This window comes from Centroberyx affinis, unplaced genomic scaffold, assembly GCF_046629955.1.
Source record: "Centroberyx affinis isolate AG114_WGS23_722 - 3 ecotype Tasmania unplaced genomic scaffold, CSIRO-AGI_Caff_v1 ptg002475l_1, whole genome shotgun sequence".
Lineage (NCBI taxonomy): Eukaryota > Metazoa > Chordata > Actinopteri > Beryciformes > Berycidae > Centroberyx > Centroberyx affinis.
Genome location: NW_027280707.1, coordinates 60,722 through 88,405, shown reverse-complemented (window position 1 = coordinate 88,405; position 27,684 = coordinate 60,722). Strand labels below are relative to the sequence as shown.

At 41.3% G+C, this 27,684-nt stretch overlaps 2 protein-coding genes across 2 annotated transcripts in view; both read left to right on the top strand.

Moving 5' to 3' along the window:
- Window positions 1–16,662, top strand: part of LOC139656412 (laminin subunit alpha-3-like) — a 58,301-nt gene extending 41,639 nt beyond the window's left edge. Inside the window, exons 41-77 of the mRNA XM_071533975.1 lie at window positions 401–508; window positions 1,617–1,735; window positions 1,835–1,915; window positions 2,078–2,178; window positions 2,316–2,369; window positions 2,455–2,606; window positions 3,158–3,268; window positions 3,364–3,475; window positions 3,712–3,885; window positions 3,988–4,184; window positions 4,377–4,493; window positions 4,808–4,962; window positions 5,378–5,519; window positions 5,643–5,742; window positions 5,824–5,940; window positions 6,085–6,255; window positions 6,387–6,538; window positions 6,683–6,892; window positions 6,998–7,146; window positions 7,344–7,506; window positions 7,647–7,774; window positions 8,069–8,216; window positions 8,342–8,440; window positions 8,591–8,754; window positions 8,885–9,002; window positions 9,120–9,260; window positions 9,431–9,561; window positions 9,762–9,896; window positions 10,045–10,165; window positions 12,692–12,825; window positions 13,012–13,192; window positions 13,352–13,507; window positions 13,604–13,769; window positions 14,090–14,241; window positions 14,626–14,719; window positions 14,843–14,962; window positions 15,379–16,662. Coding sequence (XP_071390076.1) covers window positions 401–508; window positions 1,617–1,735; window positions 1,835–1,915; window positions 2,078–2,178; window positions 2,316–2,369; window positions 2,455–2,606; window positions 3,158–3,268; window positions 3,364–3,475; window positions 3,712–3,885; window positions 3,988–4,184; window positions 4,377–4,493; window positions 4,808–4,962; window positions 5,378–5,519; window positions 5,643–5,742; window positions 5,824–5,940; window positions 6,085–6,255; window positions 6,387–6,538; window positions 6,683–6,892; window positions 6,998–7,146; window positions 7,344–7,506; window positions 7,647–7,774; window positions 8,069–8,216; window positions 8,342–8,440; window positions 8,591–8,754; window positions 8,885–9,002; window positions 9,120–9,260; window positions 9,431–9,561; window positions 9,762–9,896; window positions 10,045–10,165; window positions 12,692–12,825; window positions 13,012–13,192; window positions 13,352–13,507; window positions 13,604–13,769; window positions 14,090–14,241; window positions 14,626–14,719; window positions 14,843–14,962; window positions 15,379–15,524 — 5,019 coding nt within the window. The 3' untranslated portion in view covers window positions 15,525–16,662. The remainder of the gene's footprint in view (window positions 1–400; window positions 509–1,616; window positions 1,736–1,834; window positions 1,916–2,077; window positions 2,179–2,315; window positions 2,370–2,454; window positions 2,607–3,157; window positions 3,269–3,363; window positions 3,476–3,711; window positions 3,886–3,987; window positions 4,185–4,376; window positions 4,494–4,807; window positions 4,963–5,377; window positions 5,520–5,642; window positions 5,743–5,823; window positions 5,941–6,084; window positions 6,256–6,386; window positions 6,539–6,682; window positions 6,893–6,997; window positions 7,147–7,343; window positions 7,507–7,646; window positions 7,775–8,068; window positions 8,217–8,341; window positions 8,441–8,590; window positions 8,755–8,884; window positions 9,003–9,119; window positions 9,261–9,430; window positions 9,562–9,761; window positions 9,897–10,044; window positions 10,166–12,691; window positions 12,826–13,011; window positions 13,193–13,351; window positions 13,508–13,603; window positions 13,770–14,089; window positions 14,242–14,625; window positions 14,720–14,842; window positions 14,963–15,378) is intronic.
- Window positions 16,663–18,033: 1,371 nt separating this feature from the next.
- LOC139656422 (tetratricopeptide repeat protein 39C-like) lies at window positions 18,034–27,105 on the top strand. Its single transcript, XM_071533997.1, has 14 exons — window positions 18,034–18,432; window positions 20,005–20,053; window positions 21,252–21,380; window positions 21,630–21,744; window positions 21,944–22,349; window positions 24,590–24,758; window positions 24,878–24,971; window positions 25,052–25,159; window positions 25,253–25,362; window positions 25,546–25,669; window positions 25,816–25,913; window positions 26,035–26,139; window positions 26,220–26,258; window positions 26,392–27,105. Exons 1-14 carry the CDS (start codon window positions 18,287–18,289, stop codon window positions 26,479–26,481), a joined length of 1,782 nt encoding a protein of 593 aa, XP_071390098.1. The 5' UTR covers window positions 18,034–18,286; the 3' UTR covers window positions 26,482–27,105.
- Window positions 27,106–27,684: the final 579 nt, after the last annotated feature.

The following is a 27,684-nucleotide window of genomic DNA, read 5'->3' as shown; positions in this document are numbered from 1 at the left end:
GTTTTTCTGTTTCTTTTTCAGCATACGAGTAGAATAGTCTGCACACCAAGAGAAAAAAAGGCAGAAAAACTAAAAGACTTTTTCAAAAATGCTCTTTTTTATTTTGAACAGCACAGAGGAGGAAAAAAGATAGCCTAAGCCTGTCCTGTTGTTGCACACTGATAAAGGCCTCAGCCAAAACGTTTGTGCCATCTTTTTTCCGCTCCTGTGCTGCACACAATAAAAAGAACATTTTTGAAGAATTCTTTTAGTTTTTCTTGTAGCCTTTCTTTATCTTGGTGTGCACACTACTTTACTTGTATTTTGTAAGTCACTATTGGTCACATGCACCCTACTAAGTCGGAGAAGAGGAGCCTGGTGGAGCGCAACGTTTATTTTTGCCTGTGTTTCTGTTTTTCAGAAATGTGCTCCCGGTTTCTACAGAGATGGCAGTCACCTTGGGCGCTGTGTCCCATGTGACTGCAATGGTCTGTCTAATGAGTGTGACGAGAGGACAGGGAGGTGCCTGGTAAGAAAAACACTTCCAAACACTTTTTTCACTCACTCACTGACCTCATGACCACAGGTATACACACACCTATAACCAACAGCGATTACTTCAGCCCATCTGACTCCAGCGTGAGCCACAGCTTAGTCAGAGTCTAGACCTCCCACCTCCAGGGCACCTCTGTGGGCACCCGGGTGGCACCCAACCCTGCCTGTTTGCCCACAGTGTTGTGTTATGCAACCACATTAGAAGTATTATGATATAGTTCCCCTTTATGAGGCCCCTCTCTCTTATTATCCTCCCGGTTCTCCCCCTCTGTCATGGATGGGAGGATGAAACCCTAGGCATCTAAAAGCTCAGCATTCTCTATTGTGTTATGCAAGACACTCAAGACCAGGCCTGTGTGTGTGTCTCATGTGTGGATCCAAGGACCTGGGAGCCCAGAGCCAAATGGACACACACTGCTGAACACACCCCTCTCTGCTGTGTGCATCAAAAGCACTCTTTGTGATGGATTGGCAGAGAGAAATGTTTGGCATTTTCTCTTTGCCCCCAGACTTTTGCATTCTTCTTTGTACAGTGAAAGCATCGATGTCTGGTTGTGTTGGTACAGCTTGTCCATAAAAGGCTAACTGCAGTGCAGACACAGTACTTGTGTTTTATTTTTACAAACACTGCATCCTGTACTTGTCTTCTCCCCTTCTTCTCTCCTTCACTATTCTGCACAGATACTGTACATACAGGGTGCAAGTATAGTAAAGTGGTTTAATGCAGTGATTCTCAAGCTTTTTCATATTTTCATATAAGGATCCTAGTTTAGTACAAATTAAGGCCACGGACTCTCATTTGATGACATTTTGTCTCGGACCCAAACCTGAGAATATCTTTATTGTTAGATATGATTTTATCCACAATTCAGTGGCTATCTGTATTGTAGGTAGAGAGATAACAGTTCAACTATAATCAAAATATTCAATAGTTAACATTTTGTAAATGAAATGAAATGGTGATGTTTAATTATTCATCAATTTGCTGGGGGACCCTCTGGAATCCCCTCAAGGACCCCCGGTGGTCCCCGGAACCCATGTTGAGAACCACTGGTTTAATGAATAGATTGTGTCATTTTCAGAAATGTCAGTATAACACAGCTGGGGACCGGTGTGAGCGCTGCAAGGAAGGTTACTATGGAAACCCGGCTCTGAGGACCTGCAGTGTGTGCCCATGCCCATTCAGCACGCCGGCAAACAGGTGGGTGTAAAAGACAGAACGCAACACCTCTAAACAGATGTAATTAAATGAGATGTTCTATTCCATGAGTTAAATCATTATCTCTCTATCCCTCTCCAGTTTTGCGGTAGGTTGCAGAGAAGTCTCCGGGGGATTCCAGTGTATCTGCAGAACAGGCTACAGTGGAGAGAGGTGTGAGAGGTGAGTGTCTGTATGGACAGATTGTTTCAACAGGCTAGGACATGATGGTCATGCAGATGGAGTGGAATATGGAGTAACTCACTGTAGGATTCAAGAGCCCCTTAGGCTTATTATTATTTCCCCTCTTATTCCATGTTACCCACTCATTTCTGTTTTCCATAGGTGTGCTCCTGGTTTCTATGGTGATCCACTGACAGCAGGAGGAAGTTGTCAGCCCTGTGATTGCAATGGCAATGGTAACAACTGCGACTCCATGACTGGAGGTGAGTTTGTGCAATCACACTTTGAAACAATACATTAATGCACCATTTAATTTTTTTTAGTTCGATTCAGCCATATTTAAAATTATATATCTTTCATAAATTACATTTAAATCATGTGTCCTTTACTCTTTTTCTAGTGTGCAAGAACACATTGGAGCCCAAAGACACAAACACAGATGAGCAATGCCAAGGTGAGATAATCTCTGACACTGTAACATGCAGTTTACAATAGATGGGGTATGATCATGTGTCAATCGAATCCTCTTTGTATTCCAGAGTGTGATAATTGTGCCCAGACTTTACTAAATGACCTGGAGAAGCTGGATGATGAGCTGGGAAGGATCAAGACTCAGCTGGACAATGCCTCTGTCAGCGCCTCTTCCCAAGAAAGACTACAGAAGCTGGAGAAGGCCATCTCAGACACCAAGGTAGCATGGCAGTCTGCTCTGAAGAGCGCTGAGATGGACAGATTTTTACATAGAGTCACATATTAAGTGTAGACATGAGTGTCAGTGCACACTTCAAAGACGTGCGATTATGACAAATGCATGGCCACATACGCACAACAGTGATATCCATTGTTTTGTGTTATTTATCCGTTTCAGACACAGACACAGACACACACACGCACAGTTTGGCACAGGAAGGGTGTGCTTACGCAAACATTCCAGATTCCTACTGATAAGCGATCTCAGTGCATTTTATCCCAGAGCCTGTGTGTCAACATGTGTTAGAGACTACACCATTGGGCGCCAGTGGTCACGGTTGTGACTTGTCGTTTCTCATTCTCTCATGATCTCAACAATACTGCCACTTCATTTGAGTGTGCGTTAACGTGCATTTATGAGACACAAGTAAACAATTTGCACAGCACTGACTGAAAACAGCCCCCAACAGCCTCAAGCCTCAGTGTGCCTACAGCATCTGAATTTGACATTATGCAGCTTACTTTACATTGCTGTTATTGTTCTTTCTGCAGATTCTGGTCAACAAATTCAGCTCCACCATCAACAACCAGAAGCCCAAAGTCGACCAGCTGGGGCAGGACATGCGCACACTCAATGAGGACATCAGCTCTCTCAAAGACAAGGTAGGGTGCTGCAGATATTCCCATGATATTTTTTTACACTAATATTTTTCAGTGTGAGAAGGTATGTGAAATGTAAATGTATACTTTCCATTCAGGCAGATAAAAAGGCTGCTGACGCTGACAAGGCGGTGGCAGATGTGGAAAAAACCCACAAGAGAGCGAAGGATTTGGACTCAGAGGTTCGGAACATGCTCAAGAAAATCCAAGGTAAGGTGATTCAGTAATAAACAGTTCAGTAACAATTCAGTAACAGTACAACTGACTTTCTATTGCAGTTTCAATCTCTCTTGTTTTCAACTCCTTTTTGACCTCCCTATCTAATATTTTATTATTGGTATGTGTGGTTTTGCAGTAAAGACTAGTCTGATAGTCACCACACTCTGTTGATTTAATTTAAATTATCTTATTGATTATCAGAAGTATTTGTCTGTGTGTGTTTGTAGCTCTGTTGGACCAGTTGGGGGAGGCAGGCTCCAGTGCCAGTGGTGACATGCTGCCTAATGAAGACCTGGATATGATGCTGGATGAAGCTCAGCGCATGGTGAAGGAGATGGAGAAAAGGAACTTCACCCCCCAGAAGACTGCTGCCGAGAAGGAAAGAGACGAGGCCAAGAAACGTAAGATCCTTCGTCATTCAGCAGAACCTTCAATAAATACCTCCAAAACCTTTTCCCCTCTGGAAAGCAAATTGCAAATCTATTCTCTTCCTCTTTCCCCAGTGCTAGAGCACATCAAGGCTAATGTAACTAAGCAGTGTGACCAGAACGAGGCAGCAGCAGAGAAGATTCGGGGTCTGCTGAAGGGCTACGAAGCCAAGCTGAAGGACCTGGACGAGGCTCTGAAGGAGGCTGTCGACATGGTGAAAAAAGCCAACAACCAGAACGGACTCAACGCACAGGCGGTGAAGGATATGCTGGTAATGACACACAAGTCAAGCAGTTTATCACATGGGCTTATCAGTTAATGGTTGGCTACTTTGTATAGACATAACATCATATAAATAATTTTGTGATTCTGTGTTGTTTCTTTACAAAAGATAGTATAGTGGTTTATAAAATTGCATTTCATAGCTGTGCCCTAACAGCAATGATTCATGTGATTCCTACAGAACCGTATTGACGGATTAAAAAAGGAGCGCAAGACAGTCCAGGGCCAAATGGATATGGCAAAGGGCGAGCTGAAGAAAACGGAGGATCTGCTGAAAATGCTAACCGACAGTAAAACGGTATACTCAACATACTGTAACCTGCACATTCTTTTCCTCAACCAATGTTAGACCAGGGCTATCAAAAATAAACAGTTTAACATCTTATATTTCATTATTTCTTAGAATAAGCCAAAACATTTTTAAGTACCTATGCTATAATGAAAAACAGCTTCAGCTCTTCTCCCACACCAGTGAGCCGTCAGGTCCTAGCATGCCGTCCACTCAGATAATGATCAATGTTTGCGCTCCTTATGCTATGAGGTGAGGTGGATGGCATTTCCTGAGTGTGGTATAACTTGCAGCCATTCACTTGCTGCCCTTATGCTCTGTAGGAGTACGAACAGCTGGCAGCACAGCTGGATGGTGCCAAGACTGACTTGACCAAGAAGGTTAATGAGATCTCCCAGGCGGCAGCTAAGGAGGACATCGTGGAGAGAGCAGAGGAACATGCTGACAACCTCAGCAAGCTGGCTATGGACCTCCAGGAGTAGGTCTACTGCATATATAAGACTTATCATCTCATTGTAGCTTAAGGTTGGATGGGTGGATTGAGGAAATTTCAAGGAAATACAGTCTCTTGTTTATGCTATTTGTGATTTGCTTGCTGGTTCCTTAACACCTACATTGCTTCATTGGTGATACTGATAACCAGGATTTAGCTCTATTCAAGCATAGACTGCTTAGTTTGCACGTGCTCATTTGAGACTATTTGAGATGTTTATGTTGGGTGCATCCATCCTCCATGTGCCATGGCAGATGGTAGATTGGAACTGATAGGTTTGCCTTGGCTCTCATGTTTGTTTTCCACTGTTTAGTGACATGTCTGAGAGTCTAGATGCACGTGTTTACTTGTGTTCCCTCTCTGTCTGGTGTTTGTTTTCCTCCCTCGTCCTGCATGACAGCGCTGTGAGGGACTCCAGTGGACGTTCTGATGTGCGTGACGCCAAGAATGCTATTGAGGCCTACAGGAACATTACAGATGCAATCAATGCTGCTGAGGCAGCAGCTAATGAGGCAAAAGATGCAGCAGACAACGCCTTGAATGTAAGCCTCACTCCACAGACTAGATACTTCATAAATGTGCACATTTATTGTATTGGATACAATACTTAACCCTTTTCACTTTCCAAGTCCACTGTAAGAACAATATTTTTTTTCTTCTTTTAGAATGTAAAAAAGGGGGACCTAACAAAAAGAGCAAAAAACCTGAAAGAGAGTGGGAACAACCTGTTGAAGGATGCAAGGGAAGCAGAGAAAGAGCTTCAGGGTATTCAGCTCTATTCTTAAATTCTTCTTCTAAAAAACAACCCAAATGCTCAATTACTAATTCCTGTTTTTTCCTTTACAGATGCTGTTGATGACCTCACTGCCCAGAAGAAGCGTCTGAAGAATGCTGACAAGAAGAAGACAGCTTTGGAGAAGGATCTACTTGAAGCTCAGAACAAATTAAATAATATAAAGAGAGGTAGGGCAAGTCAAAGCCATTACAGGATTAGTATGATTAGTATGATCAACTGATTGCTGTGTCTGGAAGAGACATTGATGCTCATTACCATAGCTCATATTTCCTTATTTTTATATTTTCTCCTTCCCCATCTCTACCAATCAGATGACATAGGTGGTATGATCGATGAGGCCAAGAGGAAGGCGTCCTCAGCCAATGACTCAGCCAGCAGCACCATGGAAAAACTGAATGCCATCAAAGAGGAAATTGACAAAATCAATGTCACTCCCCTGGACTCCAACCTCAGCAGTGTTATGGACGATGTGGACAAGTCAGGTGAGGGTTGTGGAGCGATGTCCTCAGTCACATTAGGCAATCCTTTTCTTTTTTGTATGGTACAGGATAACCATTCTTCATGTTATATGTCATGTCATTTCTGATTTCTGTCTCTCTTGTTCTGTTTGCAGTGAAGAACCTGTTGAAAACCATCCCATCTCTGCATGATAAGATCTCGGAGGTGGAGAACCTCACCTCTCAGCTCTCCCCTGTCAGCAACATAACTGAGAACATCAAGAAGATCAAAGAGCTCATCGAACAAGCCCGGGATGCAGCTAACAGGGTAGGTTCCCTCTATTTATAGTATGTTTATCCATTTACTCTCCATACTGTATACCTTGAACCGAAAATCGTACAGACTTGTCCACTGTATAACATCTCATCTCGCTGGGTTTAATGGCTTCCTTTATCCATTTCTTCTCTCCAGATTGTGGTCCCTATGAAGTTCACAGGTGATGGCCATGTGGAGCTGCGTCCCCCGACGAATATGGAGGATCTGAAGGCCTACACAGCCATGTCTCTGATGCTGCAGACCCCTAAGGCTCCTACTGATCCTAACAGAGGAGATGGAGGCCGCAGACGCAGACAGAGCGCAGACCAGGGAGACATGTTTGTGCTCTACCTTGGCAATGAAGATGTGAGTGAATGCAAACGCAGCGTTCAGAATTGACGGTTACAAGACTATTTTGGTTGAAAATGTACACAAGTTTGTGTTGGTGATAACAAAATCTCTCTCTTACAGTCCTCTAAAGACTTCATAGGTATGGCTCTCAGGAAGAATGTGCTGTACTGTGTGTACAAGCTCAATGGAGCTGAGTATGAGATCAAAACAGACTATATCACCGCATCTGCGTCTGAGCCAGCCTTCTTTGACAAAGTGGACCTATACAGGTAACCATTTCATCTTCAGTTTACAATTGTTGTATCTTTGAACTGGCACCATAATTCTATTGAAATGTTTCAAAAATGTCTTAGTAACATTAATATTCAAGGTGAAAACAACTGAGGCCATTTGTAAGAAATTTGAAGGTTCCAAATTTGATGAAAGCTTGGGTATTTTATAACATACAGTGTATGTCATTATTTAGAATTTACCAAGACGCAGAGGTGGTCCTCACCAAACTCTTCACAACCAACAAACCTGACGCTCCAAAGGCGAGCACCAAGCAAGGAGAGGAGACCAAGAACCTTCTGAACCTCAGCCCCAGTGATGTGGTCTTCTACGTTGGAGGCTATCCCACCAACTTCACTGTAAGCTCTCAAAGACGTCATCAGCCAGCTTGTTATTCTGAGTACAGGAAACAGGCACTGCAGTTCTGAGATGTTTGTAACTAGTATGCATTTTGATTAATATAAAATACCATACTTTTCTCTATTTTGTTTCTCCTCAGCCACCAGCATCTCTCAACTACCCCATGTACAAGGGCTGCATCGAGTTCTCCTCCTTCAACGACAGATTCATCAGTCTCTATAATTTCCAAAAGGCTGTGAAGATCAATTTGGAGACTCCGTGCAAGAGGTAGGCCCTGAGCATGATTAGTGTTAAAGCCACTCTGGTAGCATTTTTGAAGTTGTAAAATGCTTTGCAATTTCAAGAGAACAAACACAGACCTGTATCAGTAGTAGAGTCTTTAAAACGCACACATGCAGTTAGTTGTTTTGCCAAGGCACAAGTAAATGTACTAAGGTGGAGACTTGATGGGAAGGCATTCCATGGAGCAAGCAAATCCTAAGAATTGCTTGCTCCATGGAATTAATGCCATCATTAATCATTAATGCCTGAATTTTCTGACTGAATCCATCTTCTACGCAGGTATGTACCTCCAATAGATTTTGACTTCTTTGAAGGCACTGGATATGCCAAGCTGGCTATAGATAAACCAATGACCAACTTAATCAGGATTCAGTACACAGCCAACACTCGTGCTGAGAATGGACTGCTCTTCTACATAGGAAATGAGGTAAATCATTGTTTATAAATTTGCAGTTATTTTATTAATTTTGATGTCTTTGATGTATTTTTCAATAGAACTAAAAGTGTTGTTGGCATGAATTTCATCATTATTCTATTTCCTCTACTACATAGGAGAAATACTACAGTGTGACGACTGAGAGGGGCTATGTTGTTGTACATAGTAACTTGCTCCCATCACCAGTTCGAAGTAACACCAAAGTGTTCCCAGTGGTAAGGAGCTCTAATTTTATTCTTTGCAATCAATCAAGCTCCTTCTTGACAGTCACCTTTACTCAACCAGATGACATCTCACATGGGTAACCTGCGATGAAATTAGAATTATTAATTCAACGACATCTTGCTCCTCTTTCCTCTCTTCAGATGGCTGATTTTGCAGAAATCTACATTATTATAGAGGGATTTGGAAAAAGGGAGATCAAAGTCCGCGTGGCAAATCAAGAGGTGGTCAAAGCCAGTGTTCAGTATAACAAAGGAGATTTTACAGAATGCTACATTGGTGGTGTACCACAAGACTTGAGGGAAAAGTATGTGATTATCGACTTTCATCAAAATCAAATCATTATATTGATTGTGCTACTGCATGTGCATGTGCTTAGGCAGTGAACTGCTTCCCACTTAAGAGAGAATAACTTGATTTCCTGTTCATTTTCACAGAAATAGCATCACTGCACAACCCCTCAAAGGATGCTTGAGGAATGTGAAGCTGAATAACGAGTTCAAAACCTTTGCAGAGAAAGTAGGCATCAGCCGTGGTTGTCCCAGAGATGTCTTGGTAAGACGTTAACCACCGTGCCAAAACTGTTCCTAATTTGTCCTGTCCTATCATATAACTGCCCAAAACACAGTTTAGTTTATGTGCTAACCCAGTCATGTCCTTGTTCTTGTCCAGGCTCCTCGTAAAGCAGAGTTCAGCTTGGGGAGCTCCCTGTCAACTGACCTTGTCGGCTTTAGCCTGGCTGATGATGTTACTGTCTCACTCGGCTTCAAGAGCACAGAGAACCAGGGTCTCCTTCTGCAGAACAAAGAGTCGGTCAGTCCTTCACTTACTCTGTCTTTCTGTCTCTTTATTCCTTGTATTGCACGGTAATGTTTGAAATGTGATTTTGTGATTTGCCTGAGACAACAGGCAGAACCAACCAGGTCAGACTTTTCTCTCACAATTAAACTTTATTTTATTTTTCTGTTTTCTCTATTTTCCAGGCCACTGGGATTGAACTGGCTTTGGTAAATGGCTATGTGGTTCTCAAGTTCAAAGACAAGGCCTGGAAATCTAACAAAAAATACCAGGATGGCCAGTGGCATTATTTGACTGTAGCCAAAAGAGCTGACAGGTATAGTGTCCCTTATTTTGTGCAAATATCCATAATAGATATAAAGAAGTAATGATTTTACATTCAAATCTCTAATAAATTAATGTGACTATCCATAGATATTTGACATTGTTTTGACAACCTTCTGGTCTGATTATACCAATTAATGATCGGTGCTACAGCTAATATACAATAAATGCTACGATCGTGTTTCCAAACAGGATTGAGTTCCTTATCGATGATGAGGATGTTGGCCAGCTGCAGGCTTCCAGCACTGCCATAGCTGACACAGGCACCACTGTGTTCCTCGGAAAAGACACTTTCAAAGGCTGCCTTTCCAACCTCTACACCAGACGGTAATCTTTCTTCACTGCTTATTATAAAGAGATTTGTTATCGTTGTAGTCACACTAGCCGCTGCAGTGATAGTTTGCATAGTGTATAAGGTTTAACTTCATTTGGTGTTTGTCGTCTGAGCCATGCGGTGTGCTTGTTCTTCTTGCAGGCCACAAAATCTGTACAGAGCTGAGGACTTGAGCCAGTTCGCCTCCTCTGGAAACGTGCTACTGGATGTGTGTACCACTGACAGACCTCCCCAACTGATGCTGGACCGCAACACTAACAAGGTAAGGATTTGTCTCACATGCACACACACACACTGCAAAAATAACCATCTTAATAAGTCATTTATTCTAGCTTTATAGTTTTCTAACTTTGTTTTTCTTAAAACAAGTGAAGAATCTGCCATTTGGGTGAAATACTTTTACTTTTTTCCAAGCAAATCAACTAGATTAAAACATTTTCTTGAAGCAAATTACATTATTGTGATACTAGTGGAACAATCCACCTTATTTCAAGATATAGAAAAATATTGTGATGATTGTCAGAACTAGCCAGTGTACCGTATAAACATGATAACTTAATTGATTCCACTCACTAGCAGGAAGACATAAACAGCTTTATTTTCCCCTTTGTAACTTTCATAAATTAGCACTGTGAAAGAATCTTTTACCATTGCTGAATGTGAATGAATGGTTAGTCCCATATCGCATCCACAGTGTCTCTGTGTTTTGTTGACATTGTTTACATTGTGTTTTGCTGCCTCATTTCCAGAGATGAAGAAGGAGAAGGATGCCCTAAGACCTGCTGATATTGACAAGAATCTGATATTGACATGAAATAATTGGAAGCTTGCACTTTTCAATGTTCTGTTGTTTTTTCTCATTCATTTCCAATGTACTTCATTGACAAAAAAAGACTGTTGCATGAACATTCCAATTATCATAACTATTATTAAATGTATTCTATTTCACCATAATTGTCTATTCTATTGAAAAATTCCAATTCTCACAAACAAAAACAGTGTTATGTGAATAACAATCCTAAAATCATCTCATGTCTGTTCTCTTTTTTTCATGTAAATCAGTAATAAGCCATCTTTCTAACCGGTCATTCACAAGCATGGTCCCTCTAATTCAGTATTATCACACCTAAGGGCCACACTCAAACACAAACATTCCTGATTATGAGCACAAATGGTAATTTCACTGCCTGATAAAATTACTAATCATCCTGACTGAGCACAGTAGCTTTCACTATTAAAACTGTTACCATTCAATGCACACAAGGACCCACATTATGATGTGTAATGAATTACGAGCCTGGATTGAAATAGTAAATAGTAAATAAATAGTACTGGTATTTCATGAGATATGTGACTAGAAACAGTGCAATATTTCAGGCCCAGCTGCATTGTCATTCAGTTATCATTCTTATCCCATGTTCTCATAAGCATGACCACACCACCTTCAAATCACTGTCACCCCTTCATACCCAGATTCATTTGCCAGGCTCAGTAAATGTGTCAGTTGGAATTAATGCCACTGAATGAGGGGGGCATATCATGACCACAATCATCTATCCTCATAGTACCCCCACCCACAACAGTTCGCCTGAATAATACATTAATTCATGAATAATACATGAATTCAAAAAGGTGAATTGCAATAATCAGTTGACACTAAAGGCCAAACCTCAATGCAAATGCAACCAAAGGGGTAGACATAACACAGAAAGTCAAAATATAGGAATTGAGGTAATTATGCTCTGAAATTAATTAATGATTGATGGGTTTATCATATATTAGGGAGATGTACTAAGAAACAAATCTCTAATCACCCTGTGTATAATATGGTGATTTTTTTGGTGTAACCCTACCCTCATCCAGAAATGGTATTTTCTATAATATTAAGATTACAAGATCCATTTCAGAAAAGTCCTCATGTCTATCTGTTTACAATCTTACAATCTATTGCAACCCATAGACAATCTCAGGTGCATCTGTTATCTGCAGCTGTATGCCAAAACTCAAATCACTTATATTTTTTAATATTATCAAGATTACTACACTCATTCTCCTCCTCATATCAAACACCTACCAAACACACCTAGTAAGGATGAGGGTTGTGCTATGATTTCATAAGAAGCATAATCTAAACTAGTAGAAAACTTTCTGAAATCAAAAAGAAGCATTTAGGATTTTATTGTAGCAATTTGTAGCTGTAATTACCGTGTCCCCATCAAACAGAAAACTCATGATTGATGTTTCCTGGCCTTTGACCCATATTGACCACCACAATAATAGCTATAAGTGACACCATCTAGATCATCAGGCTATGATTTGCTATCATCATATTGATAGTCATTTTTCAATTTCAATATCTTCAATATCTTTCATTTTTCAATATCAATTTTCTCAAAACTACCACATTCAGTCTGTTGACCCTAAGTGAGGGACATCTAATTGTGTACGGCATCATAGAAGATGCCACAAAGACTAAGATGAGAACAGGCACATACATTTTCTCAGTGTCGAACATGTTCTCAATGTTCTCATGATATGATGATACGGCTGAGCGTAGGAAGCCTGGCAACTGATTTCTTTTCACTTTCATGTCTGTGGAGCATCAATCCATTTTTTTCTATGTCTATTAAATAAGTTTGTCATTATTGTACGCCTTCCCATCCTCATTCACTGACAGAGTGGAACCCAGCTGGAGACAGAGAGGTGTGAGCTAGCAACGACGTAGAATCAAGTTTGTACCTTTTACTGAGTATCTCTCTGCTGTTTATATTTGTCTGTGCTGTGGTAGGATGGTGTTATGGAGGCAGTAAATGACAGTCTATCTGCGTGTTCGCTGCCAGCCCTGGTCCAACATGCCTATCACATGGGGGGTCCTGTCAGCAGCCTGAGCTACAGCCTTCCACCACAGGCCCTGCAGCCAAAGTGAGTAGACCATCTCACTGCTGCTCCACCATTTCATAGCACAAACACACACATACATACACACACACACACACACTCTCCTTTCAGTGGAAGATCCTTCCAAAGCAAAGTGTGCTTGGCTGTATCCACAATTTCAAGATGAATGCCACACGTGAATGCCACAGTACCTTTCTTTATCCTCCCAAGGCCCCACTTCTCCCTAGATGTCAGGACCCGGTCTGCTGAGGGCCTGCTGTTCTTTGCTGCCACCAGAGGAGGGCGCTCTCACCTGGCTCTATACATGTCCAAGGGCAGGATCAGACTGTCTGTAGGCAAACACAAGGAGATCTTCAACCGGGAGAAGTACAACGATGGGAAGTGGCACTCGGTCAGTGGTCTGCTTCATATAATAATAATGTATTGTGTTTTGAGACAAAACCAAAGCACCATTTTACACTGTTGCCACAAAACCAATGAAGCCACATTGCAGTATTTCATGAAACGCTTTATCATTAGTTTTTTTGTATGGTGACTCTACTGCCTGCAGGTCATATTCAGCTTGGAGAGGAAGAGGTTCCGGCTGGTTGTAGATGGAATCAGGGCCCAGGACGGTCAGCTGACAAATGATGAGGTGGCGTCCATGGAGTTCATGTCACCTCTGTACCTTGGCAGCGCCCCTGACTCCCTTCACAAAGAATTAAAGGTGAACAATCCACAGTGGCCAGTGCACACAAGCAGCCTCAGTCACAAATTACAGTTTCTAGTATTTTTAATTATTATTATTTGTTTTTACTTTCAGTGGAAGAACCTTCCAAAACAAAGTGTGTTGGGCTGTGTCCGCAGTTTCAAGATGAATGGCACACCACTGCCAGAGCCAACCGCCAATCGTGGCGCTGGCCCGTGCTTTGAGGGGCAGACACAGAGCGGGGCTTATTTCTCAGGGAAAGGAGCACATGTCATTATCAGTGAGTACACTACTCTGATAATACTGGCAGAGAATATTATTGATTTGAGAACTTAAAGGGACATCAAGAAATGTCTTCAATTAAAATGGGTGGGACTAATCGTTGAGTATTTTTTTTATTTTAGTATTTATTAACAACCCTATCGAATCCCCACAGACATATGATTATAATGTGCAATGGGGCAGAAAAATCGTACTTATTTCCCCTTCAACGTTATGCCTTCTACCGATGGTGTTGATAGTTATAGTCATGGATTATAATGTTGACAACGATTACAATGATGACAACGTTGATGATGACATCACTTTCCCGTATTTCAGATGACTCCTATGTTGTGGGCTCTAGCTTTGAGCTGCTGTTTGACATCCGCCCAAGGAGTCTGACTGGAATCCTGCTTCATGTTGACTCCAGCAGGACCCGGCATGGACCCACTATGGGCCACTATCTCAGCATCTACATGCTCAGAGGAGAGGTGAGGCCTCATAAGGCTGGGACATCATGTGCTTTTTCTTGCCAGCTACTAATTTAAAGCCCCAAACACAATCAGTTTTTGGAAAACACTGGCTCTTGGACTTCAGTAGGACTTGCTGAAAAACATCTCTAAATGTCTGTGCTTGCATCAAGAGCTCATTCAGTCAATTTGAGAATGAAATAAATGTCTACATTCCTATGTAATAAACATAGTCAGTAGTTGTGCAATTGTGACTTATGTGCTTGTTGGGCCTTTATGATAACACATACAAATATGTTGTAAATTCATACTTGACTTAAATGAACAGGTGATTTTACTTACTATTGCAAACCCTACACATCTGATTAGATCCACTGTGTTTGGACAAACTCTTATAATCTGCAGGTAGTGGCACAGGTGAACAATGGAGAAGGGGAATTCAGGGTGTCAGTCCTGCCCAAGACTACCTTGTGTGACGGAACGTTCCATAAAATTTCAGGTAAAACGCATGCAGTCACTTTTAACAGGATCATCATTCAGCACAAACTGAGATTGTTGCCTAAGCACCAAAGACACTGATTTATCTTACTTTGTAATAAGTGACTGTCTGTGTCTCTTCTAGTGATCAAGAGGAAAAATGTTGTGCAACTGCATGTGGACACATTGGGCAATTACAAGATCGGGCCACCATCTTCCCCCACCACTTTGACCAAAGACCCCCTGTATGTGGGTGGCATTCCTGGTGAGTGCTAAGGGGAAATTGGCAGATGCTGAACTGACCTATCATTTAGTTGGTTAGTTGGCCCATTATGTATCTATCTAGTTCCAGATTAAAGGCACTCAGGCAACTGCACAAGAATAAAATACATTTGTAAAAAAGATAGATAGATAGATAGATAGATAGATAGATAGATAGATAGATGGATGGATGTCTGTTTTGTGAGCAAACATTAACATGGAAATTAATAAAATCAGTGAATTTGACATGAGTCCTAGAAAAGTGATGAATCAGCAAAATATGGCTACCAAATATCTCAATAAAGATCGATAGACAGACAGGCAGACAGACAGACAGAATAATAAAATGCAGTCAAATGAGCCGGAACGATGATATCACTCACAAGTTCACCACATAACTAACCTAACTTTCTGCTGCAGAGACGTCCATGCACCACACCCTCCCTGTCACATCATCCTTTGTGGGATGCATCCAGGACATGAGGATCAACGGCGACCCGGTCTCCTTCGACAGGCTGCCGGGGGTGTTTGGTCCTGTCAACCTCAGAGAGTGTCCAGCAGGCTGACCCAAAACATCTCACTGCATCCTCACCAAACCTTGGGACCATGTCCACTGGCAACCATGTGCAATCTGTTACCAAGACAGAGAATGTGTATATGTGTAAGAATGTATATATTATGAGTGTGTTTGAATGTGAGTATGTACAGTAAGAGTGAGTGTATGTGTGTGTGTGTGTGTGTGTGTGTGTGTGTGTGTGTGTATGTATACAATGGAGATATGAGCAGCGGCTTACAGAATCATAATATTTGTTGCTCTGTTAAACATTTCTATATTTATTTTGTGATAAAAAATCATGTATTGTGTCACCATTTTATTCTAATAGATGTTTTACAATCTGGTTTGTAGATGTGTCGGTGCATTTATTCTCTATCTACAATCAAATGCTACTGAATATGGTTGTGATAGATCAGGGCTGCATTATCACCACCTTGCAGTATGAGCAGTACCCCGCACTTTAAGAAAACCGATTATATGCCATTTGTGATGGTGCTTTAATGGTGATCGGCATTATTAGTTGACGTCTTTCTTCAACTCATTCTTTGGACTCAAAAGTTTGTGTTAGAATAATTTGCAGTTTAAATCCATGGTGCTCAAGTCAGAGTCTTTATGTGAGCATGTATACTTCTGCATGTTAACTAGTTTGAGTAGACATGGACTCTTCACACAGGCTTTGAAATCACATGGTTTTACACGTGTTGTATTGCCATTGTCATGAACTCATATTCCATTTTGCATTCCTATGCATGCATAGAGATGTTGTGTGTGGTTGTGAATGTTGGTTACAACAGAGAAAAGTATGTATTTAATTTTCTGGAGCATTGTCTGCCAAATTTTATTTATAGTTAGCATTAGTCTCAAAGTTCTGACCGGTCATGTTTGGGACCATTTAGTCCATATTACTAGAATATGTTTTTTAGTAAAATAAGAAAAACAAAATGCTTTTATTTTGATTCCCCAGCAAGTGTATACCTCAGTGCTTTGTACATTTGTGCTAAAATTTGTGAAAGAAAAAAAAAACATGCATGATTATTGGACATATTCTTTACATGCATTCCTGTATAGTGACCACTGATATTATTCATTTGTGAACCCTTTTATAACCTGTGCTTTATAAATATTGTATGCCATGAGTAGATCTTGAGAAAGGTCTTTATAAAACACAGCAGACATACTGAATCTGATTTATTTTGCTGTTGCATCCCTCTGTTCTTACATTAAAAATAATGTTCATTGTTGCCTTGTGATCATGGTGACAAGTAACAGATTTCATGCAATGGGACATTTAGAGTATTTTAGAGAAGTCCGTGAATAATTCTTGAATAACTTTTGAGATTTCATATAGACGAATATAATTTGCAATTCTTTGAGTAGGTCTCATATTTAATGCTATGCTGATTCAAATCCCCGGGTGTAAATTTAAATAGTGTCGATTTATCTTCATATTTTATAGGCCTACATTTCGGAGACAGAGTAGCCTAATCAAAAAGTAATTAATCAAAAGTTTAAATTAGAGTAGGTTGAGGTAAAAGTGGTTCACTGGTTGAGGCTGTCAGCAGGTGTAACTTTCTCAACGCTGCTTAAACCCTCGTTAGCTCAAATACACTGGCCGTGCCTAATAACATCGCTATAATTTGACAAGGTGGAACATGATTGTAAACTTGGATCCTCGTCAGGTTTCGATGACAGGCATTTCTCAAACCTGCTCAACACCATCACGCCCGCGCTATTGCTGCCTTCAAGGGCTCTTCGTAAGTTCCTACTTCCTAGATGGAAAGTGTCATTCAAGTACTTTTGGTTGGAAATAATAATTAATGCACCCTGTAACTACCCGATCTGAGTCACTACCCGATCTGAGTCGCGCATGCGCCGGTTGGGTTTAGGCAAGGAGCCCGTATGGCTGAGGTTAGGGTAAGATGATGGCCAAGGCTGTCGTTTTAAAGTGGCATGAGAGATGAGTCGCGCATCGGGTAGCGACAGATCGGGTAGTGACACACCCTGTGGCCTGTGGTGTACTATTTTTTTGGTGGTGGTTTTGTTTTAGAAATCAAGCGGCGTGTAGATGTAGCCTACTTTGTGCTGCAGCTGCAGAAGGAAGAGGAGAGAATCAGGCTGTAGCCTAATTACTGATTTAAATTAATTAATAAAAAAAAAAAACAATAAGCATGACAACTAAAAGTTAAAGAAAAAGTGAAAATGGACACAACAACAACTAACTACTTACACGGAATTACAAACAACAATAGATTCTAATAATATATATACACAAAACATTTACCATGAGTTGGTGACATGGCTTCAATGCCCTCTGTCCCCTAAATGTCACATCTCGGCAACCCGGGTTTTTTTTTTTTAATTCCTACCTTCCCAGTCATCAGTGTTGTTAGGTCGTTCGTTCATGTCCAAACAAATCTGAATAATGATAATTCCGAGAGCACTTGAAGGCATCGTATTTCCCTTCAGAACGCCCCACCGGCCACCACAGCGCGCGCGCCCTCTCTCTGCGCACGAACCAACGCTCCGGCGGCAGAATACGGAACATCGATCAGCTGTGGGGGAAAAAGGCAAACGGAAACACATTGACATTAGTGTTATTGTGTGGACCAGGTCGCTTATTCTGGCCATGTGAGGCTATGGATGTAATACCACTTTGTGTATGCTCAAAACTGCGCCACTGGCTGAGACTATTCTGTCTGCAAGTCAACTAACCAAACGTCCCCTCCCTCCCCGGCCGCGTTCAGTTCCTCGCCTTCGGTATCGGACATCTCAATGGCGGACACAACAGAACCAACCCGGCGAAGTGTTGAGGGGGAGAAGACGGACTGTATCGACGACGCAGAATTGGCACTGAAGGGAATCAATATGCTTCTCAACAATGGATTCAAGGAGAGCGACGAGCTCTTCAGAGCGTACAGGTCTGTGTGGCTTTTCCAGAGACAATAACAACATCCTGATCCTGAATTTTATTTTTCTTCTGTTGTCTGGGAAACCCACGTGTAACATTTATATGACAGAAGGCTGCAGTGTTTATCGTCGCTGTTTCTAGCCCTGTATTGTAGCAGCGGATTTTGAAATATTATGACAATTTTAAGATTTGATGTAATGTTTCAGAACAGCATATGGTCTCAGACAGACAAGTAAAATGCAAAAAGACATTCCAGTATCCTCACTGTCTGTGCTTTGCATAAACAGACAAAACCCCAACATCATTGTTATGCTTATCTGGTAGCACCATATGAAAAGGTGACAATGAGTAGGCAAGTTAATCTTGTTCAACACCCTTAACAAATATTCACACTCGACCACTCACCCTCAGACATCATCTCTGCCTTGAGGCTCTCATGATACTGTAACATACCTGTCAGCCAGCTGACTCTATTGTTTATAATAATTCTCTCACCAGAGTGCTTTATGGATGATGACACACAAGCTACAACACATTGTAACCATGAATCTGAATGAACAAAATTGTCAGAGCTGTGGAAGAGGCAGTAGTTCAATGTGCTTAACAGCATTCCTGCCATGCCACAGAAATTGGCTTTCAGCTACTTTAAACCAGCTTGTGTTGCTAAAAGCTGTTCATCTTGGCCCCTTTACATTCCTCATGTCTTCTGCAACCACATGTGAATGGTTGGATCTCTGTACCTGTCAAAGCTTGTTGCATGAAACTAAGATATATTTATTGGATTTTCAGTGTTAAGAGATCAAGGTTCAACCTCAAAAATACCTTCTAATCCACACTCTTTACAGTCCTACCAGGAAAGTAATAGAGTCCAATTTCTGGTTGCAGGATTGAGCATTTTCAGAGGAGATAGGGCAATTTATCAATCACAACATGTTACTTTAAGGTTATCTATTGGGGTTAGCTTTCAAGTTTAATAATTGGTTTGATTTAATGACACAGAAGGGCAGCCTGTGTGTGTCCTGACTCCTGGTGAAGCCTAAATGTCACCTCTCCCACTAATTACATGTAGCACTGGGTGTCATACTGTGGTTGTTGCATCATCAAGGAAGACGGAGGGAACTCGGTGACACATGACAGCAACTGAGAGTGAACTTGTGACTAGCTGTATTAACTTGGCTTACTGCTAAATTTCCCTGGTCCTGTTGTACTTGTAGTGTGTGCTGCGTTATAAGCCTGGAGATTAGGTAAGCAGTTCAGTGTTATGTTAAGTCAAGACCAACACTATGAAGGGATATTTGTCCCCTCAGAAATCACATTGCCTTTGAACCAAATTGCTTTTCTCTAACTGTGGCACTTTTGACCTCAACCTATTCATGTTTTCACAGTGAACCAATTCAGAGGAAATTGCTAGAGGATAGATTATTGCTTGATATGCGAAACAGGCTTAACACATTTTTTTTTTCTCCTTCTTCTTCTTTTTTTTTTTTTTTTTTTTTTTTTAGCTCTGTTGGTTAACTGTTTATATGGCATGTCTCTGTTGTCATGCCACTTAACCATTTCTCTGTATGTCCCTCTCTTTCAGAAACCACAGTCCTTTAATGAGTTTTGGGGCCAGTTTTGTTAGTTTTCTGGTGAGTAGAGATGCAACATCCTGTAGCAGCACACTGCTATTTTAGTTAGATAATGGCACTTAGGAATTTCCCTTGTGTTCCTGCCAGGCACAAAGCCAGGATATTAATGTTGGCTGGCACAAAAACAAACATGTGGCTGACTAATTTGGATTACCTGTTTTGTTTTTTGTTTTGCATAAATCTTAACAACCTCAAAACCTAAATATGAATCAAATCACATTACAACACGGTATCAGTGTTCCCAAGAGTGTCTGTCTCTGTCCGACACCAGCCTTATTGTGTGCATAAGTCTGCATTAAGGAGAGCCACCTGTTCAAAGTGCTGAGAAAAATAAAAGTGACAAAGCATAATATGACAAAGCTGGTAGGACAAGAGGAGGGTCACCTCTATGCTACTGGAATCAATACAACTAACAGTTGCAAATGATACTGCAAAAATCAGTCATCATGAGGTGAGAGATGATTTTAAAATTTAGATCTGTATTTTCATCTTCAACTTTATCCAGAAGATGGCCCAATGTGACACTTTAATATTTCGGCCATCTTAAAATCACCTTCCAAAATTAACCCCTCTTACTTGTTGAAGTGGCAGTGAGACTTTCAATAGGTAATTTAACAGGTTGGCATAGCGTAGTCTGGAGAACTTGGGCTTGGTGTGTAATAAGTTACACTGATTCATTAAACTGCTTGTGCCACAAAGGAGATAGTAGAGAAGGACTAGCAATAGCAATAGCAATAACAGACTTGAATTGAATGATGAATTTGTGAATTCAATGAGTCCTACAGTGCTAAAAAATAGATGGAGAGTTTCCTATTTTCAGAATATATGGATGTGTACTGAATTTGATAATTTATTGCTTGATGATGGATTACATTTTTAGTGACCGAACTTTATATTAAATTGGCAATTGTCATTGGCCTCCTTGGTCAAATTGTGCCCATGCACCTGGTTCCTGCTGTATGTTGTCTTCATCTGTTCCACAAGTTTATCATCAATCCTTCACAATCTGAAGCATTGATTCTATGAAATCTGAACCAGTATTAGAGTGACTTGTCCAATTTGGTTTTGTTTTCCTGCTTTGGTGACTTTTGTCAGTCATGGATTGGGATTTTTCTTCTAAATCTAAGATGTGTGACTTGCTAGCGGTCGTTTTGCTACACTTGTTGAACAGGTTTGTTTATCTGGCTACCTTTTGTAGAATGCCATGATGACGTTTGAAGAGGAGAAAATGCAGATGGCCTTTGAGGACCTCAAGGCCACAGAGAGACTGTGTGAGAGTGAGAACACTGGAGTCATTGAAACAATCAAAAACAAGATCAAGAGGAGTGTGAGTAACATTAACCACTTCAAAACACACTGCAAATATACTGGCATTATGTGTAGGCAAACATGCCTGTTGACTTTACCCTTCTCCTCCCTCTGTCACACAACACAAATGTATGCTAGTTAAGGGATGAACAGAAATTGACACACTTGACAGTCTGCATGAAATGTAGCAGTTTATACTGTACAGAAATTCCCAGGTCTGCCATTTGTCTGCCTGTCATACCAATCTGTGTGGCCTTTGTGTGGGCAGATGGACTCCCAGAGGTCAGGGGTGGCTGCAGTGGATCGCCTACAGAGGCAGATCATCATTGCAGACTGCCAGGTTTACCTTGCAGTGCTGTCTTTCATCAAACAAGAGCTGTCAGGTAAGACTCTGCAGTCTTTGTGAACCATTGAAGTCTTTTAACTTGATGTGGAGTGAAATGAATGAGTTGTGCAGTACGCTAATTTGAGTTATAATATTAATAGATGTGTTTTTGTTCTTTGTTTTATCTGAATACCAGCATGCCATTGCAAAAGATAATACCATTTAGTGACTTAATCTCTAATCCGATCCCCTAACAGCATACATCAAAGGAGGCTGGATCCTCCGTAAAGCCTGGAAGATGTACAACAAGTGCTACAGTGATATTACTCAGCTGCAGGAGGGCAGCAAACGGAGAGCCTCTGAACAACAAGGTTTGCCATCTCCATCTCTGTTGTCCTCCTCTGACCAGTCCGACCACAACCACGCTGCTCCACCTGGGCCAAGCCCCTCCCAGCGCCTGGACGGGATCAGCCCTGAAGCTCTGGATAGGCTGAAGGGTTCGGTCAGCTTTGGTTATGGCCTCTTCCATCTCTGTATCTCCATGGTGCCGCCACACTTGTTGAAGATCGTCAACCTGCTGGGCTTCCCCGGCGACCGTCTCCAAGGCCTGTCAGCCCTCACGTATGCCAGTGAAAGTAAGGACATGAAGGCCCCCTTAGCTACGTGAGTAGGTGTGCCACATGTCCCTGCAGAGAGCAGTAGGGTGTCATAACTTGCTTTCATCTTGTTTGTTCATCTCGTTACTATTTGGCAACATAAATGCTACAGGGTTTCCACAGGCCTTGGAAATCTTTGAAGATTTGTGGATTTGAGAAAAATAAAATAAATTAGAAAGTACTTGATTTTTAAAAATTTAAATATAGCACCTAAATTCATCAATATGCCTCAGCTCTCTGGATCTCTACTTCCTACGGTCAACACTTCACATCCCAAGGAAAACCCTATACTCAGAAAAAGGTACAGAGTTGTATCTTTTGGTGGAAGAGGTGCAAGGTGCAAAGGTACAGAGTTGTACCTTTTTTTCTGACAATGTATCATGAGTATTTTTGTTGATGTAGCAGATTAAAAAAAACGAGGCCTCTAAAATTTCTAATTCTGACCAATGCCGTGTCTTACTCCAAAACAAGACAATGTCAAGTCCTTGAATTTCACCAAACGATACCTTGAAAGTAATAGGCCCTTTTCACATTCTGTTTCTCAATGCTTCTGCATTGAGAAAACGGTGCATTACAACTTCCTGTTGCCAGCTCTGCCCTTCACTAAATCGCTCCACAACCTGTCCCAAATTTTAATTTCTTACATTATGTATCTAGTGCTAGTAGCCATTACAATTTTTTATTTTTTATTTTTTTGGATTGGTTTGTCAGTAAGCCATGACGATATGAAAAGGGCCTATTGGAAAGTCCTTGAATTTGATGCCCAAGTGAATGTGGGAACCCTGTTACAAGAGTGAAGGAAGGTACGTCTTCCTTGTGAGATGATATGCTAGCTTGTGTTGTTGGTTTGTGTGTGATTGGAAATGGAAATCAGTGATCCTAAATTACCAGGATATTACACTATGAGTAAACATTTTTTCAGCCATATGGAATTGGGTGAATATTAATGCCACCCACACATCCACAGCAGAATCCAAAAGCAATGAAATGCATTAAAGTAAAGCCCTGTCAGGTCTAAAAGTGAACAACTTTAATAGTAGAGAGATGCTGGCTCCTGGCTAAATAAATTCCCCAACCATTGCCATGGCAATGAATAAGTCTTAATTCCTAAATACACATGTGTTGGCTCCTTGGCTCCTATCTTTAAAGTCAGCAGAAGAAACTTGGTCATATCAACTAAGTTTAGGGTTTGTCAGTTCAATAATGATAACGCTATATATACTGAACAAAAATATAAATGCAACACTTTTGTTTTTGCTCCCATTTTTCATGAGTTGAAATAAAAGATCAAAGACTTTTTCTATGCACACAAAAGGCTTATTTCTCTCAAATTTTGTTCACATATTTGTTTAAATCCGTGTTAGTGAGCACTTCTCCTTTGCCAAGATAATCCATCCACCTGACAGGTGTGGCATATCAAGATGCTGATTGAACAGCATGATTATTGCACAGGTGTGCCTTGGGCTGGTCACAATAAAAGGCCACTCTAAAATGTGCAGTTTTATCACACAACACAATGCCACAGATGTCGCAAGTTTTGAAGGAGCGTGCAATTGGCATGCTGACTGCAGGAATGTCCACCAGAGCTGTTGCCCGTGAATTGAATGTTCATTTCACTACCATAAGCCGTCTCCAATGCTGTTTACGAGAATTTGGCAGTACATCCAACCGGCCTCACAACCGCAGACCACATGTAACCACGCCAGCCCAGGACCTCCACATCCGGCTTCTTCACCTGCGAGATCGTCTGAGACTGCACATTTTAGAGTGGCCTTTTATTGTGACCAGCCCAAGGCACACCTGTGCAATAATCATGCTGTTCAATCAGCATCCTGATATGCCACACCTGTCAGGTGGATGGATTATCTTGGCAAAGGAGAAGTGCTCACTGGACACGGATTTAAACAAATATGTGAACAAAATTTGAGAGAAATAAGCCTTTTGTGTGCATAGAAAAAGTCTTCGATCTTTTATTTCAACTCATGAAAAATGGGAGCAAAAACAAGTGTTGAATTTTTGTTATATACATTTTGAAAAAAAATAAAAAACTGAAACATCTCAACTATAGTACTATATTTTAAATATAGTGAAAATATGGTGGGTAAAAGTGTTATCATTTGTCAGCCAAAGACTTAAAAAGCACCATAAATTGTTGTGATTTTGTAAGAGCTGCTGTCACCTTTTTAAATGGTGGATATCTCATTTTGTACATTCCCACTAATTCCAGTGTCTGTGCTTCCTATGCAGGCTGGCCCTCCTGTGGTACCACACAGTAGTGCAGCCCTTCTTTGCTCTGGATGGCACAGACACACAGGCAGGGCTGATGGAGGCCAAATCCATTCTTCAACAGAGGGAGGCTGTCTATCCCAACTCCTCCCTCTTCATGTTTTTTAAAGGCAGAGTACAGCGCCTAGAGGTATGTACATGTTAAGAATATATCTTAGTATCTGCTGCTGTGTGGCCTATTGTCCAGACTTGGGGAAAGTACAATATTGTGTCAGTCTGTAATTCACACCACAGAGTTCCCTTTTCTAGTGCCAGATCAACAGTGCCTTGACGTCCTTCAATGATGCCTTAGACCTGGCCACAGACCAGAGGGAGATTCAGCACGTGTGTTTATATGAAATAGGTACTGTTTCCTCTCAGATTCCAAACCACCTGACTTGCACTTGTCTGCACCATAATAATGTCTGATGGCTGATCTTTTAGGTTGGTGCAGCATGATTGAGCTGAGCTTCAGAGATGCCTACAGGGCTTTTGAGCGACTGAAGACTGAGTCTCGCTGGTCCCAGTGCTACTACGCCTATTTAACTGGAGGTAGTAACAGTACATATGAATTAGGCTTTAAGCGTAGCTCTTGTGAGTCTGTATTGGCTCTAAAGCCTTATTATATTTTGTGGTGCTGTGCAGTGTGCCAAGGAGCCACAGGTGATCTGGAGGGAGCTGCAGCTGTCTTCAAGGACGTCCAGAGACTTTTCAAACGCAAGAATAATCAGATAGAGCTGTTCTCTATGAAGAGGGTGAGTATGTCCCCAGTTGATTCTCTACTGCAAATTGGGAAATTTGGGTTGCAATGTGACACATTTGAGTTGTTCACAGTAAGTATAAAATGACAAAATGACAATGACAATGGACATTGTCAGCATACAATACACTGCATAATATGCAAGTATTATATTGTGTGTGTATACACATTTTGACAGGCTGAGAAGCTAAGGAATCCCAGTCCATCCAAGGAACTGTGTATCCTGGCTGTGATTGAGATTCTTTACCTGTGGAAAGCTCTGCCCAACTGCTCCACCTCCAAGCTGCAGACCATGACACAAGGTACTGCCCTGTCAGATGTTACAAACACACAGATGAAGGGTTATCGTGTAACACTCAAATCACTGTTTCAGAGTTTTTGTTTATCTTGTTGCCTTGTTTGGTCTTGTGTCATTGGATGCAGCCACACTGTTATTATCTTGTTTCAGTTCTGCAGGGAATTGATGACGCCTCATGTGCCGGCCTGAAAAACCTGCTTCTTGGTGCCATAAACAAATGTCTTCATAACATCAAAGATGCCATTCAGGTGCACTCACGCCTCAGAACAATATACTAATGTAACACTGAGAGCATCACAAAGTAGTCAATACTGTGGCGATTACGGTTGTTACTCGTTTTATCTAGTGTCTTATGATTGATTCTTACAGCATTTCCATCTGGCTGCAAGAGATGAGGTGGGCCGTCTGAGCAACTCCTATGTGCAGCCCTACTCCTGCTATGAACTGGGCTGTGTGTTACTGGACATCCCAGAGGTAAGTCATCTGTGTGAAAAACTGTCTTATCTGAGATTTTGGGGTCATGTAGTCTAAATGTTTCATTCCGTTTGTCTCAGTCTGCAGGGAAGGGTCAAATGCTAATGCTTCAGGCCAAGGTACAGTAGGTCTCTTCATTGGATTGCCTTTTGCATGCAGATTTCTGAACATTTACACTTTGCAATTGCTAAAATTATCACAAAGATTTGATTGATAATTTGCATTATGTTTTTCTTTTTATGGATTATGCAGGAGGACTATGCTGGCTATGACTTTGAGAACAGGCTCCATGTTCGTATTCATTCTGCTCTTGCCTCTGTGAGGGCCGCAGCCCAACCTTGACCAAGCTTTACATAAACCTCGGAAAAAACAAGAGAATCTCTTTGAAAAAGCCACAACAACATCCCGGACATCCCGATGTATCACTGATGTTTTGTTTCAGTTGATTAATTTTTATTTTTCACATACCAAGCCAATGCATCATTTTAAAATGTGCACAGTATATAGGCGTTTTATGGAAGAACAGTTACAATGTGTGTTTTACAGTTGTCAGTTATGACACCCATGGTCTGGCTTGGTCAGGTTGCCTATCAGGCTGACAAAGCAATTAAAATGAGTGACTCACAGCCTATGACTTTGAGAGCCTGACAATCTATCTATCTCAGTGTTGATCAATGACTTTGAGATTTGTGACTTCGGCTTGGGCTTGTGACTTAGGCTTCGCGAGTCTATATGGGCAAGAGTAGTCTACCAACCACTGTAATAGTTTTTTAACATGTTGAAGCCCTTGGTTTTCAAGCAGATATGTATTTATATAAGTGTAAATACGCCTTTCCACAGGGGATTTTAATAGGTGTGGGAACATATTGTCCTGTCACTTTTGAGTAGCCTAGTTGCACAGTGCTACTTTGCTGTAAACTGGTTCTCCTTTTTTGGTGATTCCGTTTTAAGATAATAAATATCTTTAAACTGTGGAGCATTGTATTTTATCAGACATGTTTGATTATGCATCATAATGTACAGAGGCACGATTTTGCATGATGATGCCCCACCAGAGTGGTTCTCTCTCCTGGGTTCAGGGATTTACTAAAGCGATTAAAATGGGCTGTGAGGAAGCAGCGTTGCCAGATGGGAAATGTTAAAGTATCGTACCAGAGGTTTAAAATTATCGTATTTTAATTTGAGGGGAAATTATCGTACGTGAGTCATAACCAAGAGAACAAGAGCCTACCGTTGTGCAATCTTCAAATAGGCTACTCTATGTGTCTGTAACCCTGATTTCTTGGTGGTAGCGTTGATGCTGTGGCATCAGTACGGATTCACAGCGGACCTCTACTCATCGGCACATCACATGTTACTCTGTTACCATTACACAAATGTGTCCCCCCGAGTCTCGTGCAAACTCTCTTCAAATGAGCGAGCCAGCCAGCCAATCATGCTTGTTGTGATGATGAACGTGACTCACGTTCACATCACGGGACTCACGTTCATCATCACAACAAGCATGATTGGCTGGAAAGACGTCACGAGAGAAGAGATGTGTGA

Excerpts from the sequence above, each read along its gene's own strand:
- LOC139656422 (XM_071533997.1), top strand. The coding sequence starts at position 18,287 with ATGGCGGACACAACAGAACCAACCCGGCGAAGTGTTGAGGGGGAGAAG. Across the intron at positions 20,054-21,251 it reads CCAGTTTTGTTAGTTTTCTG|AATGCCATGATGACGTTTGA; the intron begins GTGAGTAGAGAT and ends TACCTTTTGTAG. Across the intron at positions 25,670-25,815 it reads GCTGCAGACCATGACACAAG|TTCTGCAGGGAATTGATGAC; the intron begins GTACTGCCCTGT and ends ATCTTGTTTCAG.